Source organism: Aythya ferina (assembly GCF_964211825.1).
Source record: "Aythya ferina genome assembly, chromosome: 5".
Taxonomy (NCBI): domain Eukaryota; kingdom Metazoa; phylum Chordata; class Aves; order Anseriformes; family Anatidae; genus Aythya; species Aythya ferina.
The window spans coordinates 3,798,173-3,813,977 of record NC_140301.1 but is presented as its reverse complement, the minus strand read 5'-3'; the positions used below and the strand labels follow the sequence as shown (position 1 = coordinate 3,813,977).

The following is a 15,805-nucleotide window of genomic DNA, read 5'->3' as shown; positions in this document are numbered from 1 at the left end:
ATGAGCCTGAACTGCACCACAATTTGACCACCTCGTGTGTTTACACTGTAAACATTGCATAAGGAAAGGGAGCCAAGGGTGAAGTGACTTGTTCAAAATCAGGTAATCAGGGTCTGAACTGAGAATTTTGTTCTGTTGAAACCCAGTTTCATGCTGGTTTCTTGGTGTGCTGCCTCTTTGGATGCTTTGCTTTCTTGCCTGGAGTTCTCTTGTTCTTCAGGGGCTACAGGTGTTTGTAACACTACCTTTGGTCATGAATATTTTATTTTAAATAAATATCTTCTTTTAAATATCACAGGATAGGGAATGTAACTTCAAGCATCTCTGGAAATAACTGTGATGCTGAAAACCTGTTGTTTTTCAATATAAATATATTTAATCATTTCTATCATTGAAAATGTCAATGGGGACAGACGTGCATCTCCCTTTGTACCTGCTCATGATTCATTACATGTCAGTGGGGAATTAATATAACTTTATATATATGACATAAATCATTGAGTGGTAGGTGTTAAAAGAACCCGAAGTCTCCATTTTGTGTCTGGTCAATGTGTGTCTGTGTCAGGTAAGCAAGCAAGACTATTTGTACTACTTTGTACATTTTATGACTGCTGTAGAGAAGGAGAAATCGGGGGAATATGCTCGGTGGAAGCTATTTAACTGCCACGCTAAAGCCTGCACTGGTTAGCGAAGCCTGTTCAACGGGATGTCAATACAAAAACCTAAAATTTTTCCACTATTCTTTTCTGATTTACAGTTAAGTCAGAGGTGTGGTTCCAAAGGAGACGATATCAACTGATTCTTGCAAATATTTGAATTAATGAACAATTTTCTTTAACTGTGCAGATGTGGATTTAATTTCAAACAATCAAAAATTGTATCAAGGAAAGTCAGCACTTAGTGACGTTTGGAAAACATGGTAGAATGTTTAAGGCTGGCTAGTCTGACTCTGTTTTCCTCCTCTCAGCTCTACCTTGATCTTATGAGGTTGACTATAGAATAAATATGCATAAATACTTTGTCCAATTCCAGTGGATTTCTGGAAATGTCTACTTATTGACAATTACTTTTTTCCAGAATAAAATTCATGTCTGAGCCACCGACTGCCCTACAATATCCTATCTCAATGCAATAATACGTGTAGATCCATTGGAGAGTACACAGGTACAAAGTGAGTAGTAAAGGGAAAAACTCAAACTCTTTAACTACTATCTGACAGCTAGGGCATATGGTAGGGACATGCATAACCTCCAGGAACAGAGCTCTGTGGTGCTGGATATTTTCAGTACAATTTAGCACGGTAATATCTGTTTCTACAGATGGATTTGTTTTTAAAAGATGATTTGAAGTCAACTCTGCCGTTCAGAAAGATGTGCAGCATCTATTTCCTTTCAAGTGTTGCTTATTTATTATATGGCTGAGCATGTTTTGACAACAAAATTGATTGCTATGAAGTGGTAAGAATTTGGCGACAAGAAGAAAAGTATTGATAACCACCTGCTGCTGCCCCTTCAGGTACTGCATACCTTTGTGCATTTCTATTGTGACCTCATTCTGAATTGACCGACTTACTCCAATAACCCGTTACAATACGTGACATTTCTGGAGGCTTTTCATTGCAGTAGAATTGTCATATTTTTGTTAGTTGGTTTAGTTTTGCTTTGTTTTCCAGCCTGCTGACATATGGAACTTTTGCACGTACTTTATCTGGCTGTATTTAGTCTATTATCTTCAACTCTGTCTTCTAAACCTGACTCTCCTTTTTTTCATACATTTTTTTTTACATATTTTCTTCCCTTCTGTTTGTTTTTTTGCTCTTCTTCCACATCAGTTTACCTGTTACCCTTTAGTGAACTTTTTCAATGTTTTCTAGATTGGCTGCATTTTTCTTTTTTTTTTTTTTTCTTTTTTTTTTTTTTTTCTCCTTGACTTCATTTTGTTCTGCAAGTCTTAGTTTCGCTTTGAGGCTTCTATATAAAGGCCAAGTCTTATTGTTAACTGGGTTTGCTTGAGAGTTAAATTGGAAGACACGCTGAGGCACAGAAGGGAGTTTCTCTAGGTCTTTGAGTCAGTGTGTCTCTACACATCCCTGTGCTCCTGCAGTACAATATAGCACCGTTTGTTAACAAGCTGTTCTATTACCACCACCTTAATGTATGGGAAGATGGTGTAGACAAGAATCAATAAATAGCAAATGTCAGAATGAGGAAACTGTTCAGCAGTTCCAGAGGAAGGAAAGGTGCTTTTTGCAAAGCGGATTCTTAAGGGCACAGAAAGGCAATAACAGACTGACATCCTGAGTTGTCTCTCGCCCTTTGCATTTTTCCTTTCCCCAGACATCTCACTAAACTCAGGCCTGCAACTAAACTTCCACAAAAGTATTTACTTTTTTTTTTTAAGTGAATGCATCATATATTGCAAATCTTCTGTCTGGTTTCACATTTTGTTTAGCAGGTACTGTTTGTGCACATCCACTGAAGGAACACTGTGTTGAACTCAGAGCCTTCTTTTGATTTAGTGATAAATAATACATTTTGGGCAAGCCAGGAAGTCTCTGCTTTCAATTGCTTTGGCTTTGCAACTTGCTGCTTCTGAAGGGGCAATTGAAGGACAATCTTAGGATCAATGTTTTGATCTAGAGATGAATAACTGTGTTTGGTACACGAATGACCTAGGCACAGGAACCCCGCTCACCGTGGCTGGAAGGATAGAGGGCAAAATGTGTTATCAGTGTAAGGAAAGTGGAGCAGGATTTGGCTTAGAAGAAAAGCACAGAACTGTCCTTGATAAGGTGTGAAGAAATTCCCAAAAGTCAGAGAGATGCCTTATTCAGAGATTAGAGAGAACATACACATATAACCCACCCTGTTTTATGCAAAGCCAAATTAAAAAAAATTAAAAAAAAAATAAATTCATAGTCATCTTCCTATGCAAAAACCTGTTCAGGCTCAGAGAATTTTGTATCAATTTAATTTCTAAAAAATACTTCCTATAGAGATTTAAACTCACTTTCACTATTTCGTTTTTATTTTCTTTTAATTCTTACCCCAAAATTACACAAGAAATGTTGCTCTACCTTATGAGAAAACTCTCTTTGAAGAACTTTTTTTTTTTTTTTTTGAAGTGGAAACCTCATGTTAATGCATCCCTTATATATTCTTTACAGCACTCTTTGAAGACATATGTTTTGCTTGGTAATTGATTAGTACTTAAATACTTCTCATTTTAAGTCCAGAGGAAAATTTTAAAAACATACCTTCATGTCTAGCTGCCAGGAAAGATAAGATATTTTGCAAACAACAGTTCCCCTGTCTTTTTTTTTTGTCAGAAAATTAACAAACAAAATTGCTTTCATTTGTACTTGCTGTTGAGGTGAGCCTACTCAAATCCCTGATGAAGTTAATGAGGAAAAAGTGCTCTTGGTCTGCCAGATGCAGCTGATACAGTTCTCACAGACCTGTTAATACCTCACCATTGTTTTTTTTCCCTGCTGCATGAAAAATGTTGGGTTGAGCACTGCAGTGCAGCAGGACCTGGCTTCATACAGGTGCCCCTCGGCTTGTGAGGTGCTGGGACCTCACTTATTTCATACCTTAACATTGGGGTTGCCCTTTCAGAGGGGCTGGCAGACACACGGCCATGTAGGACCACCTAGAACTCCTGGTGGGAAGTTTTGCAAGAGAGGCGTGCTGGGTTGCATGACGAGCCCATGGAGACTCCTGGGTGTAGGCAGGGAGCACTCCCCACATACTTATGTGAGGAGCTACCTCCTTGCCAAAGACAAACAGCCTCAGCATCCTCCAAAGGAAGCTGGGGGCTGTCCAGCCAGTATCTGTTAAACTCTGTGACAGCTAGATCACTGAGAACCTAGTAAACAGTGAACTAAAACATTTTTATGAGAATGTTAAAACACAATAAATAAGAAAGCCTCTAAGTTGGACCATGTTATTGAGCAGTGTCTCACATTTAGCTTCTGTTGAGCTATTTAGCCCCAGCTTCAGTCATCTATCGACGTGAAATGGTGTTGTGAAATAAATAATACTTTTAATTCTTGCAAGCAGAAATTCTTATCTAGCTGTATAAGCCAAGTTTAGTGCATCTGTATATTTGAAATTATCAGTTGCAATTCAGAGAAACACTGAGTAAGCAATGCACTCTCGTCCTGTCCTTGTATTGGGAAATACGGAGAACTCAGCGCTTGGCACACGGTACCCAGAATATGCTTTGTATGCACAGTAGATGGATGTTTCGGTGAAGGTAGACTACTCAATTCCTAGCTTACCCAGAGACTTCCTTTATAGCTGTAGGCAGACTACATTTTCGCTTTTGCCTCAGGATATCATCTCTAATGTGAACGCAACATTTTATTGTATTGTATTATAATGATGGTGTAAAGCAGTCATATTACAAATAATGTTATATATTTCCAAGAGTGTAGATGATTGCACTAAATCAAGCTGGTAAGTAGCATTAATTCTGGATGACAGCTGGGTATTTCTATTGCATGCTCAAATATATTTAACCCATTGTACTGGGAAGAGAGTAGAAAAAGCAATTTCAGTAGTTTTTCTTGTTCCTTATGCAAAGTTTCACTAGCAATACCTTTTTAAAGAAAGCAACTGAAAAGAGTAACTTAATACTATTTGATCTTAGACATCATCTGAAGACCTTGAAGATGCTTTCTAAACATTAGCGTGTTTTCTAATTATCAAAATGCTCAATTATTACAAAGCTAGTCTCCCACTTTTCTAGCTGCTCCGGCTCCAAACAAAATCATCCAAATATTTTTGCTTGTACAGTGAATTCAACCTCATTTTAATTTGATTGCAATTCTGTGTTACAGTGTAATGGAACGTTAACTTTTTTTCAGAGCCCATGGCTCATTTTTTTTCCTAAATAAACTGACTTCTTTCAGTATACATGTTAGATGGAAGAAGAAATCTAGAGAGTATAAAAGGAGGTCATTATAATGATCCAAATGAACACCTATGGCAAAGTGTTTCTGGTTCTACTCACAAGTTCTGCTGGGAGCATTTTAATTTTCTGGCTCATTGTCAGGTGAAGCTAACAGCTTTTAAAGGCACATAAGTCATGTCTCAGTTTGAAACGTCTGTGGGTTGCAATTATTTCTGAGATTAGGCAGGATTTTTAAAACCGTTTTTGTTGTTGTTTAGTTCCCCAAAAGCTAAGCATGTACATTTAAAACTGTATGCTCAGCTGGGGTAGACAGTTTTACAGAACAGCTATGAAGGATGTACTTAGCTTCAGATTAATCCTGAGGCTTTGCAGTATTAAGTACAGTTGCCTACTCACCATACTGCAAAGGAAAGACTATTTGATGCAAAGGAACAGTTTGGGTTTTATCTTTTCAGCAGGCTAAGACGTGTTACCATTTGCTAACAGCTTACAAGAATTTCAGGATGGTTCTCCCAGTCTGAGTTAACAGAGCCTGTTTTTGTACTGCAAGGACACCTCAAGGCCCTTTGGATTTGTCATGATGACAAAGGGAGATACAGTAGTTCCCCTCTTGTTGGTTGAATGCAAAATAATGTGACTTAGCTCAGAGGAAACAACACAAGTAAAAGACACATTGATACACAGGAAATTCCATTCAGACATAAGACAACACCTCTTCATTATGAGGACAGTTAAACAGTGGCCCAAGTTGCTCAGAAATGTTGGAGAGTCTCCATTCTTGGAGATAATCAACACTTACCTGACCCTGGCCTTGAGAAACCTGCTGTAGCTGGCACAGCTCTAGGCAGAGGGGCTGGGCAAGATGATTTCCAAAGGTGTCTTCCATCACCAACCGTTTTGAGACTCTGTGGAGGAGAAAAAAAAAACAAACAGTAAAGCTGGACCTGAAAACCACCACTGATTTTTACAAGGGGAAAACAGGCAAAAAGTGACTTATCATTTTGCTGGGCAGCAAACTGATTTTAGTTTGTTATGAATACAGGCCTGTCCTATAGCTGCTAAGAATCTCTTCTGACGACATCTTTTTGACTTGGTATTCTAGCTGCTTTGACTGACACACAAATAGTGTGAATGGTTCAGAAAAGTTCAAAACCCATCAGTGCAAGAGGAGAGAGCAGAATTACTGTGCAAATTTTGGTTTAATAATAACCTTCAAGGGGGGGGAGCTTTAAAAGCAAAAGCCTATGGGAGATATGCTGAAATGGGATTATCCAGTTTTGTATTTAAGCACTATCGTAGGAAAACTCATTCTACACAATCCTTTTTGGTATCTGCGTATTGGAATAATGTTAGAGGGCAGTAAAAAGGGGGAGGCTGAAGGGAGCATACAGCAGAATCCACTTCTAGTGGTCCCACTGGCTTTGGATGAGTGCCCAATGGGACAGCAATTCCAAAGACAACAGGAGCTCAAATTATGATGATGCTGGTTTCTTCCTCAAGCATCAATGATGCTTGTCCAACAATCACACATGTTAGTCTGCCTCTGTGCAAGAGACTTTTTTTTCACCTTAGTACCAGGGCTCATTATTTACAGTGGAGAATCAGAGCATTGGACATATATCCAGTGCAAGATTTTGAGAGAGTTGCTGGCTGTTGTTACAGGATCTGCTATGAGACTAGAATTAAAGATTTCCTTAGCAGGTGTTGAAAGCAGGTCCCCAGCAGCAAACACTTCACTCCTCAGAAGTTAACATTTCTTAATACTTATTTTCTTTGTAGGAAGAGGTGGATGTAAGCATTGGTTTAATCATAGAGTGGTCTGGTTTGGAAAAGACCTTAAAGACCATCCAGTTCCAACCCCCTGCCATGACACAGACACCTTCCACTAGAGCAGGTTGCCCAAAGCACCAACCAACCTGGCCTTGATATTAATCACCACAAAACTCTCATTAGACAGGATCTCAATGGAGCTAGACAGGTTCAAACTGAAGAGACTGAAGTGCAAACATACTGTTTGGGAGGCTAGGGAACCCTACTCTGATACTGCAGAACAGATTTCATTTCAGTGTCTTACCAATTGGTATTTATGCTTCACAGCCTCACAATAAAGAAACACAAATGTACTTACTGGGATGAGAATAGATGAAATACAGTAAGGAAAAGGGAGCTGAGAGAGAAGATCAACCATGTAAAGGCTGCAATAAATCTTTCATACAAAGATTTGTCTCCTTTGCAGAGTTTTATCTCCAAATTGCTCACCTTTACGACATAATTTTCTTGCTATGGTTGAAATTGGGATATAAAAAATAAAGCATTTTTGTTTTACTCAAGAAACAAGAAGATATAACTTGATTTTTTTTTCTGTCCAAAGTCACAAGAAATGTGAACTTGGCGTAAGCCTCATCCAAAGTCCACAACAAGGAGCATAAAATTGCCATTCAACACTTTGATTTTATTCACTTTGTGAGCTTTTTCTTTGTTTTGATTTGTGAAAATTTTAACACTCTTAATCTTCTCCCTGGACTTTATGCTGAACTTGTTTAAACACATTCCAAAACTCACTGCTTGGGAAGAAATCCGCTGAACCTGCTGAATTTTGCTTCATTATACTAAACCTTGCATTTTGCATCTGGCCCTGGACAGGTGCAGCTTGACTTTTAAAACAAACAAAATATCCTAGATACGTTTGCACCTGACCTGAGCTTACTGCAGGAAAGTTCATGAACCTTGCTAGGAGCTCTAATTTTGTAATGAATGCAGATAAGTTTTACTTGGCACGGTTTTGCTTCAAATATGATGGCTTAATTTTTAGATATATAGGAATGGAAAAATCTACACACAACCACTTCTGAAGTTATGCCAGCACAAACACATCACTAATCCTTGTCATTTGGAGCTTAAAGTTAGAAATATCCAAGCTGATAAAGGAAAACCCAGAAGGCTTACACAATTATGTGAAATCTGTCCTGTTTGTGATATCATATGATTTAGAAATCTGAATAGAAGTGTTTTCTGTGCTATGCTTGAGCTAACCCAGAGATGACAAACTGTCAGCTTTGTCCTTCTCAAAGACCTAAAAAGGAAAGATCAAATAAATCTTGTGGCTGTCTTATGAATGACTTAGGAAGTGTGAATTTGGATGTGTGTTACACCACAGTATAGAACCAGGGTGGGTCCACAAATGAAAGCCATGGAGTTCATTATGCCACTTTTCCTTTTTCTGTACTGTTAGGAAAGGGCTTAAAACTGGCTCTTATTTTAGAGCTTGCTTAGGTTCTGCCCACCCCTTTCAAAAGAGTCCTCCTGCTTTGATGTCATGCTCTCTGCCCAGGTTGCCAGAAGACTTTCAGTTGCAAATGCAGGTGTTTTCAGCTGTTCTATGGAGTTGTGTTATCATTTCAATCAAAAGCGTATTAGGAGAGCACTTATTTTACATAGAGAACAAAACAGGAATAAATGGCAAGGTAGCACAACATACGTGAAGATGATGAGATACATTTGTCAATGGAGGAGATAGGTTTGCATCTACATTGTTGCTTTCTGTGATTTATATATATACATTTAACCTTTAGAGCACTTTCTAAGAGACTACATTGCCCATGGTGCTGGTGTCTGAAACTAAGTATGGCTTTTGAGAAGTACAATTCTCTTCACAGATAGCATCTGGAAATCATTATTGCATATAAGGGCTATTTGCTACCTGCTGTTTTTCCCTATTCTTTTTTTATTTTTTATTTTTAGTATTAGTGCTTGGGGAAACTGTCACTTGCAAAAGCCAGGTCTTTGAGCTGCTGAAAGTTATCTGAAATGTAAGCGAATGGGTCTGCACCTCAAGGGCAATTCTGAGGCTTGTCCCACAGCAAAATGTACGCTTTAGGCAGCAACCCTGCCCTGATGCCACTAGCTGTGGTGGGCTTTCTGTTCAGCTCACACATTTCAGAAGCAGGGACAGAGTATTGCTGGTAAGAAAGAGTGAGGCAGTACTGAAGCAAGTGACCTGGGACGTAAATTGGCTGAGGGAGAATTAGTGTGGGGGAGGATTAAAAGGAGGGTTGGGAAGGTAAGTAAACACTACAAAAGGAGATAAAATGGCAAAGAAAACTGTTTTTCTTTCTGCTTCTCCCCACACGCTTTTCCTGATATGTCTTCTTCCCCGTGTCAGCTTTCCCTAGATGGAAGCTAATTGCTGTGTACTCCCATCTTTCAGGACACCCTGATGGTCTTCCATTTTTTGAATATCTAGAAACCCTGTATGTTTTGTATTTAATACAAACATGGTCTTGGTCTTACTGTTTAAATGACAGTAAGCACTTCCACGATTCATATAGCTCAAAGGTTCAGAGGGATCTTTTTGATCCCTCTGTGTGCACTAGCTCATCTATCAGACTTCGCACTTAGGGCTTTTTGAAAATGGATATTCTAATTACCAGTCTTGAGAGCTTTTGACTCTTATTTCTTCTTTTCTACAGAAGCCTCGGCAGCATGGTAGCAGGAGATAGGCATCTCTCTCCTGCAGCTGCCTCCTCATGTTTGTAACACGGGTGTTGAGGCTGGTGAGGCATGTTGTTTTATGGTTCCAGATTGTGCCCAGTGGGAACTGGGGTCTGCCAAGTCTGGTGTTTGATGCTGGTCAAGCAATAGCAAGTTACCTTATCCACGCGGATTTGGGAGAACTCTTCCTTAATGGCAGATCTCATTTTGGCTTCTGGAAGATGTTTAAATTCAGGGTGTTGGCTTTAAATAAAACAGCTTGTCAAAAGCTCTGGAGAGTGAATGATGCAGTAACATTTCTGGTATCTGCTAAGCATGCTTTGTTGGCTCTTGCTGGTTTCCTGGCCCTACTAGACATGTTCTTTGGTAGCGAACTACCATACAATTACATTGGTTGAAAAAGTATCTCTTTCAATCTGTGTTTAATTTTCTAAATTATAATGTCATTAAGTGCCTCCTTGTTTTTTTACGCTATGAAAACAGGAGACCCAGAATTGCTGTTCTTCTCTATTTTTTTCTAGACACTTACTTTTAAACTCCTTGTCTCTGTTTTCTTAGGTGAAGTTTTTTTCCACTCTCTGCTCAGACGTGCACTTTTCCACACTCTTAATGATTCATCCTTCCAATTCTGCAGTACCTTGAGGTGGGATAACCTGCATCCTTCTGCATGAGTTCACACCACCTTGTAGAGGACCAACACTGTGATTTGGGGCTGGCTTAGCAAGTCAGAGCTTCGTGTCTCCCTCACTTAGGTGCTCCTTTCTCTTTTCTCTCTCTATATTCTACCTCTTTCCAGGCTGCAGTGGGTGCCACACCGAACTTCCTGATGGTTTATTTCCCCGCTGCCCATTCTGTGCACAGAGGTGGCTCCAGCTAACCTTTTTCTTTAAATCTCTTCCATACACAAAACAGAAAACAAACAAACAAAACAAAACAGATATTAGGTGTCTGATGGCAATTATTCAGAGCAAAGAGGAGAGATTATATTTTTCTTTAATTCTTTCTTTCTTCAGACCGTGTTTATTACCGAGAGGGTTGTGAGGCGTTGGAACGGGCTGCCCAGGGAAGTGGTGGAGTCACCATCCCTGGAGGTCTTTAAAAGACGTTTAGATGTAGAGCTTAGGGATATGGTTTAGTGGGGACTGTTAGTGTTAGGTCAGAGGTTGGACTCGATGATCTTGAGGTCTCTCCCAACCTAGACGATTCCGTGATTCTGTTAATACTCAGGGTTCTGCCTTTATAGGAAACAGCTTTTCAACATTGCATGCGAGTGAAGCATACAGGCACCCTTCTGCTTTATCCACTCGCTGAGCAAACAAGCGTGGAGCCAGAAGCTGACGGCAGCTGGCGGAGCAGCGGTCTCCATGGCAGGGCCGGCAGTTCAAACACCCCTTAACGCTGCTGCCGCGCCTGCAGGGCTGTAGCAGAGCCGCCCTTGCCCTCCCTTTCCCCTCCCAGCCCTCAGCCCGCGCCGCCTCAGCCATTTTGGGTCGAATCGCGGGCATTTCGGGCTGCTGCTGAGGCGCGGCTCGAACCCGCGAGCGCTGCCTGCCCGTCGGCCGCCTCAGGGCTCGGCCGTCACCGTGACCGGAGGCGTTGCGGCTGCCGGGGCAGGGGCGGTCCCGGCTCGGGGGGCGGCCCCGCTCCTCGCCCTGCCCGGGCGCTGCCTCAGCGCGGCGGCGGCAGCGGGGGGCGGGCGGGCAGCGGGGCCGCGGCGCTGCCTCCCCTCTCCCTCCTCTCCCTCCTCTCCCTCTCCCTGCCCGCCCTCCGCCCCCTCCTTCGCCCCCCGCCCCGCTGCCGCTCCCCATGCAGCCCTGCCCGCCGCCGCCACCGCCGCTGGTGCTGCTGCTGCCGGCAGCCCTCCCCGGGGGGAGGTATCGGCGGCCGCTGCCGGGATAACCGGCGCCCCGGACGGAGGATGCTGCCCGCGGCGCGGCGGCGGGATCCGACTCGGGCAGCAGCAGCCGCCGCGTCCCCTCCCCTCCCTCTCCCTCTCCCTCTCCTTCACCCCCCGGCTCCGGGCACCGCCGCCGTGGAGAGATGAGTTCGAGGCACCAGGCGGACTGGATCCCTTACAGGTGAGGAGAGGGACGGGACGCGACGGGACGGGACGGGGCCCGCTGCCGCCATGGCGAGCCCCGCGATCGCCATGGCAGCGCCCGGCAGCGCCCGGCTGCCATTGGCGCCGCCGTTGCCAGGAGCGACCGCGGCCGCTGCCCGCCGGCCCCGTGCGTCAGCGCAGCCCGCGGGCCGCCGCGGGGAAACGCCACACACAGAGCAGCAGAAGACGGGGATGAAGCCGCTTTTTCTCTTTTTTTTATTCCTCGTGGTTCAGGGAAGCGAGCAGAGACAAAGCCCTGGATCTTCAGGGAAGCGCTGGTGTGACAGTAGCTGTGCCGTTTCCAACACGGTGTTCTTCATAAATGTTAACCGTGTGCTTACAGCCAGCAGTGCCCCCAAACCAAAAGGCGAACACACCGAGCTTCTGCTCTGACGGGTCTGGGCTTAGGCTCCTATAATTTGGGCTCTCTCAAGGGAGTTGACTTATTTTGCCGTCTCCAGAGAGCTAATTCCAGAGGCAGAGGTTGGTCTGTGCAAATCTTGCTTCCAGGAGCCCCTAAACGTGCCCGTCTGGGAAACAGCAGCCTCCCAATGTTATGTCTGAAAATGTTTTATTTGTAAGTTAGGTCAAAGTCGCCTTTTGTGGAAGTGAAACGTGCGAAGTGAGGGAGCAGCCGGGTGTGCACCCCTTGGGATACTTCGTCTTCTCTCTGGGAGCAAACAGCCCCGTCCTTACCTGCCCCGTTGCTTCACATTCCTGCTTGCTGTAGCGAGTCCCACAGCTGCACCCTCAGAGTTCGGGGGCCTGTTCCTTGCCCCCTTGAGTGTATGCACAGCTATGTACCTGAATTAACTCAGAGAAGTGTTTTTTCCTTCAGCAAAATGTCACAGTTTTCCTTACAGTGGCACGATCCAGAGGGATTCAGTTCTGGGTGTCTTGCACAACTCTTTAAGCACTCTGCACGTCCCAAACTCACACAGCAGATTACGCTTCTGCTCTTAAGATGCTGAGAACATTTTGGGTGAGTTAACAAAAAAACACGAAACAATTCTTTCAGTGTCGGTGCAAGTATTTTCATACTAAGGTGTATGAAAGGTTCATATTATTTGTGGGTTTCAGCATTTTGCCCTAAATGCCTTTTCTTCTTCTTCTCTTCCATATTGTGTTTTTGAAACACTAATAGTCATAGGATGAGGAGATTCAAGTTTGCTAATGTTATGAAATATAATTGGGAAGTGATTTTTAATGTAAATACATTGCATTCATCTTCAACAAAACATATTTCATAGATAGAAATTCAAGCATATGATTAAGTCCTTGCTTATATGACTACATGCCAGGTATACTTGCCTACAGTTTTCTTTAAAGAAACAAACACAAAACTGAACCCATTTTAATAATATCTCTGTCATTTATTACAAAGAATCAAAATAGTTTAGACTTAAGTAAAAAATCATTTGCAGCTCATGTACTCCTCCCTCCTTCTCCCTTCCAAAAAGGTGAGTCCGGATGGCCATTGGGAGTAAGGGAGAACTTCCTTAGGATTCACATTCTCAAGCACAGGGGTATTTTGCTTGGGGATCCTTTGGCAGTTTCCAGTAGAAAATACAAAGCAAAAATGGATGGAATTGTTACCGATTCAGAGAAGTTAATTTTTTTTTAGTTTAGAAATATGTTCCAGTTTCACATAGTTTTCCTGAGCTCATTTTTGATGCAGGGAATCCCTGAAATCAAGATACTCGTTTTTATTTTATGCTGTTGTGCCTCAGAGAAGTAAGGACATTCCCCATGCTACTTAACTGCAGTGAAAAGAAACTGTTGCTAAGCTGCTGCCTAAGATAAAAGCATCAATGTGCTTGGAGTAAGGTCCTAGTGCCTATTATTGTTACATTCTTACATCTTTAGCAATAAGTTTTGATACTATACCTTTTAAAGCAGCCTTCATAGAACTATCCAACCTGTTTAATGAGAAATATATAGAGACTTTCAGCTGCAATCAGTACCCATAGGAGTAACTTTGCCGCCAGCCCCCCGGGACCGCTGCACAGATGCCTGCTTCTGGGAGGATTTGTAGGGATGGAGCTGCTGCGGCCGGCAGGACCCCGCGGGCTATGCCCCGGGTACACGTTGAGTGGAAGGCGCAGATAAAGCGATCCACAGCCTGCTTACGCAGTGGCATCGTGCCTCTTGATATATACAGGGTGATGGTAATAATATTCGTTCTTTTATGCGGGACATTTTTTAGGAGGCTCAATTTTCCTAGCTTTTACGAATTTGCTCTGAAGTTTTGAGGTTGTGCTTAGAAATTGCAGCTGTAAAGAGTCGCTGCGTATTTATTTGCAAGGTGAGGGACTGCAGTGGGATGAAAATTGTGTTGGGAGCAGAGCTGTGTTGTAAATTCCTGAATCATAGCAATTAGAGCAGCTAAGAAGATTGCTGAAAGCGTGATGCGTAAACAAGTTCTGGAACGGGAATGCGCATGAAGATGAAGGGTGTCCCACGCTTGTTTCTCCGGGCTTTTTGAAATGCTGGTATATCATCTATCCTAGGGGCAGCAGCACAGGTAAAGTGCTCGCCCCCTCTGCAAGGTGCAGTTTGTGATGGTGAGCGCATCACAGCGCAGGCGAGCTTGCTCTCAGCTGCCTCCTGTGGGGAACGGCATGGATAATTTATAAGAGCTTTGCTTTTTCCGAAGGAAAAGGTACAAAGAACATGTGTCTGCTCTGCTCTGAATTAGGCTGTCTTGTCTCAGGTTATTGCTATGTATAAAATCAGCCTGGTCATGGGCTGTTAATGCATTGAAGTTAGAGCTCTCTTAGCGGGGGTCTGTGCTCGTGTATAGGTGTTACTCCTACAGCGCGTAGAGGCTGCAGCTGAGATCAAAGCCCTGTTGTGCCCAGCATCAGTGGCAGGAGCTGTACAAGCACATCTTCCGAGGCAGCTGCTGCCCTGCTGCCGATAGCCTACATCAGCCAGGCAGGGAGCAGGGGGAGGGAAATAAAATATCACTTCAGTTCTGCCAGAGAGGGAAATGAAGACCAATGGAAGTTGGAGGGAATTGGCTTGCAAGGAAATGGGGCACAGCTCAAGGGAGATCAGCAACGGAGCTGGGAGTGCAGCCGAGGCGCCCTGTGCTTTGCAGAGGGCCGGAGGGGGATCGGAGTCGGGGGGTGAGGCTGAAGGGACCGCTCTGCCTCGAGCAGGGAACGCTTTGGGCTGGGAGACAGGCACTGACCGTCCAGCTGCCTCGCGGGGTTCTGCCCTCCGGCCACCTTTGCGGTGTCAACATCCAGGCCGAGAGCAAAACTCGCCTCCTCCCAGGCCAAGGGGTTTCTGGTGGTGACAATCGCTTGCAGATTTCTGGCAGTGACAATCATTTGCGAGCCATCTGTGCCAGATTTGGGTTGCAGACGGAAAATGGATATGAAATGTTATGTCTCTTCTCTCAGCTCCCCAAGTCAGACAGTTTTGACTCTTACGCCTGAGGGTTTTTGGACTTCCCTTAAAGCTGCTTGCATTTAGACGTGCAAGCAGCAGCTTTTCTGGAAGGTGGTACTTCCATTAGTAACTAAAAATTGCCCTTCTAGAGAGCTGGATTCTTTTCACACATCCTCCTTGTTCCTCTTTCCTTCATGACTTTATTTTTTAATTCATTTTTTTCTGTTCTTTCTCTTTATGAACAGATTTCTTTGTGCCATTTGTCCCTAAATCTTGCTGTCCTTGACTATCTTTGTTTCCTTCTCTCTTTCCCGCTTCCAGCTTATTCATGACAATAGAATTCTGTCTTGCCAGCTGCATGCTGCCTGCAAATCTCCTTCTCTGTAAATGTCTTTATTCAATTTGTATTTCATTATTTGTGACTTCTGAATAAATCCACCCCAACTTCTCATTGTATTACCTAAGTAGTTAGTACTGCTTGCAATTTTTTTTAAGTTTAATTTTTTTTTTCTTTTCAGATTATTAAGAATTAATTTCAGGATTTGCAGCAAGTTATTCTAAGGTCCTTGCTGTAAGCATGTCTGTGAAATCGGTGTTTAGTTTATATCTCACTTGCTGCTGAAGCTCTTGTCGCTGTGATACGCGATGGTCAGTACTTGGGATTAGGAGATGCCCTTCGCAGTGATGGTCAGCACTGTGCAAATGCTTCTATTTGCTTTCATATTTGTTATACGATCATCAGCTTCTTTTGACTGTCTGTTCTGATCTTAAGAAAATAGGAAGGAAGAGAATGGTCACCTAAATAGATAAAGAAAAGTTCTCCCAGAGAAGGGTATATAGAGCACACACATGTAACTATAGGACAAGGTGGAAAGACGAGTAATTATTTTGGAAAAG

At 43.0% G+C, this 15,805-nt stretch overlaps 1 protein-coding gene across 10 annotated transcripts in view; it reads left to right on the top strand.

The window, feature by feature from the left end:
• Window positions 1-15,805, top strand: part of TUB (TUB bipartite transcription factor) — a 133,441-nt gene that overhangs the window by 63,615 nt on the left and 54,021 nt on the right. For 2 of the 10 annotated variants that reach the window (XM_084521646.1, XM_084521639.1), the window contains exon 1: window positions 11,158-11,486. The exons of 6 other annotated variants lie outside the window; for them this stretch is intronic. In XM_084521646.1, the coding sequence (XP_084377772.1) occupies window positions 11,449-11,486 (38 nt within the window). In that variant the 5' untranslated portion in view covers window positions 11,158-11,448. Of the gene's footprint in view, window positions 1-11,155; window positions 11,487-15,805 lie in introns of those variants that run through there. 2 more of the 10 variants (XM_084521640.1, XM_084521643.1) reach the window with 2 other exon arrangements.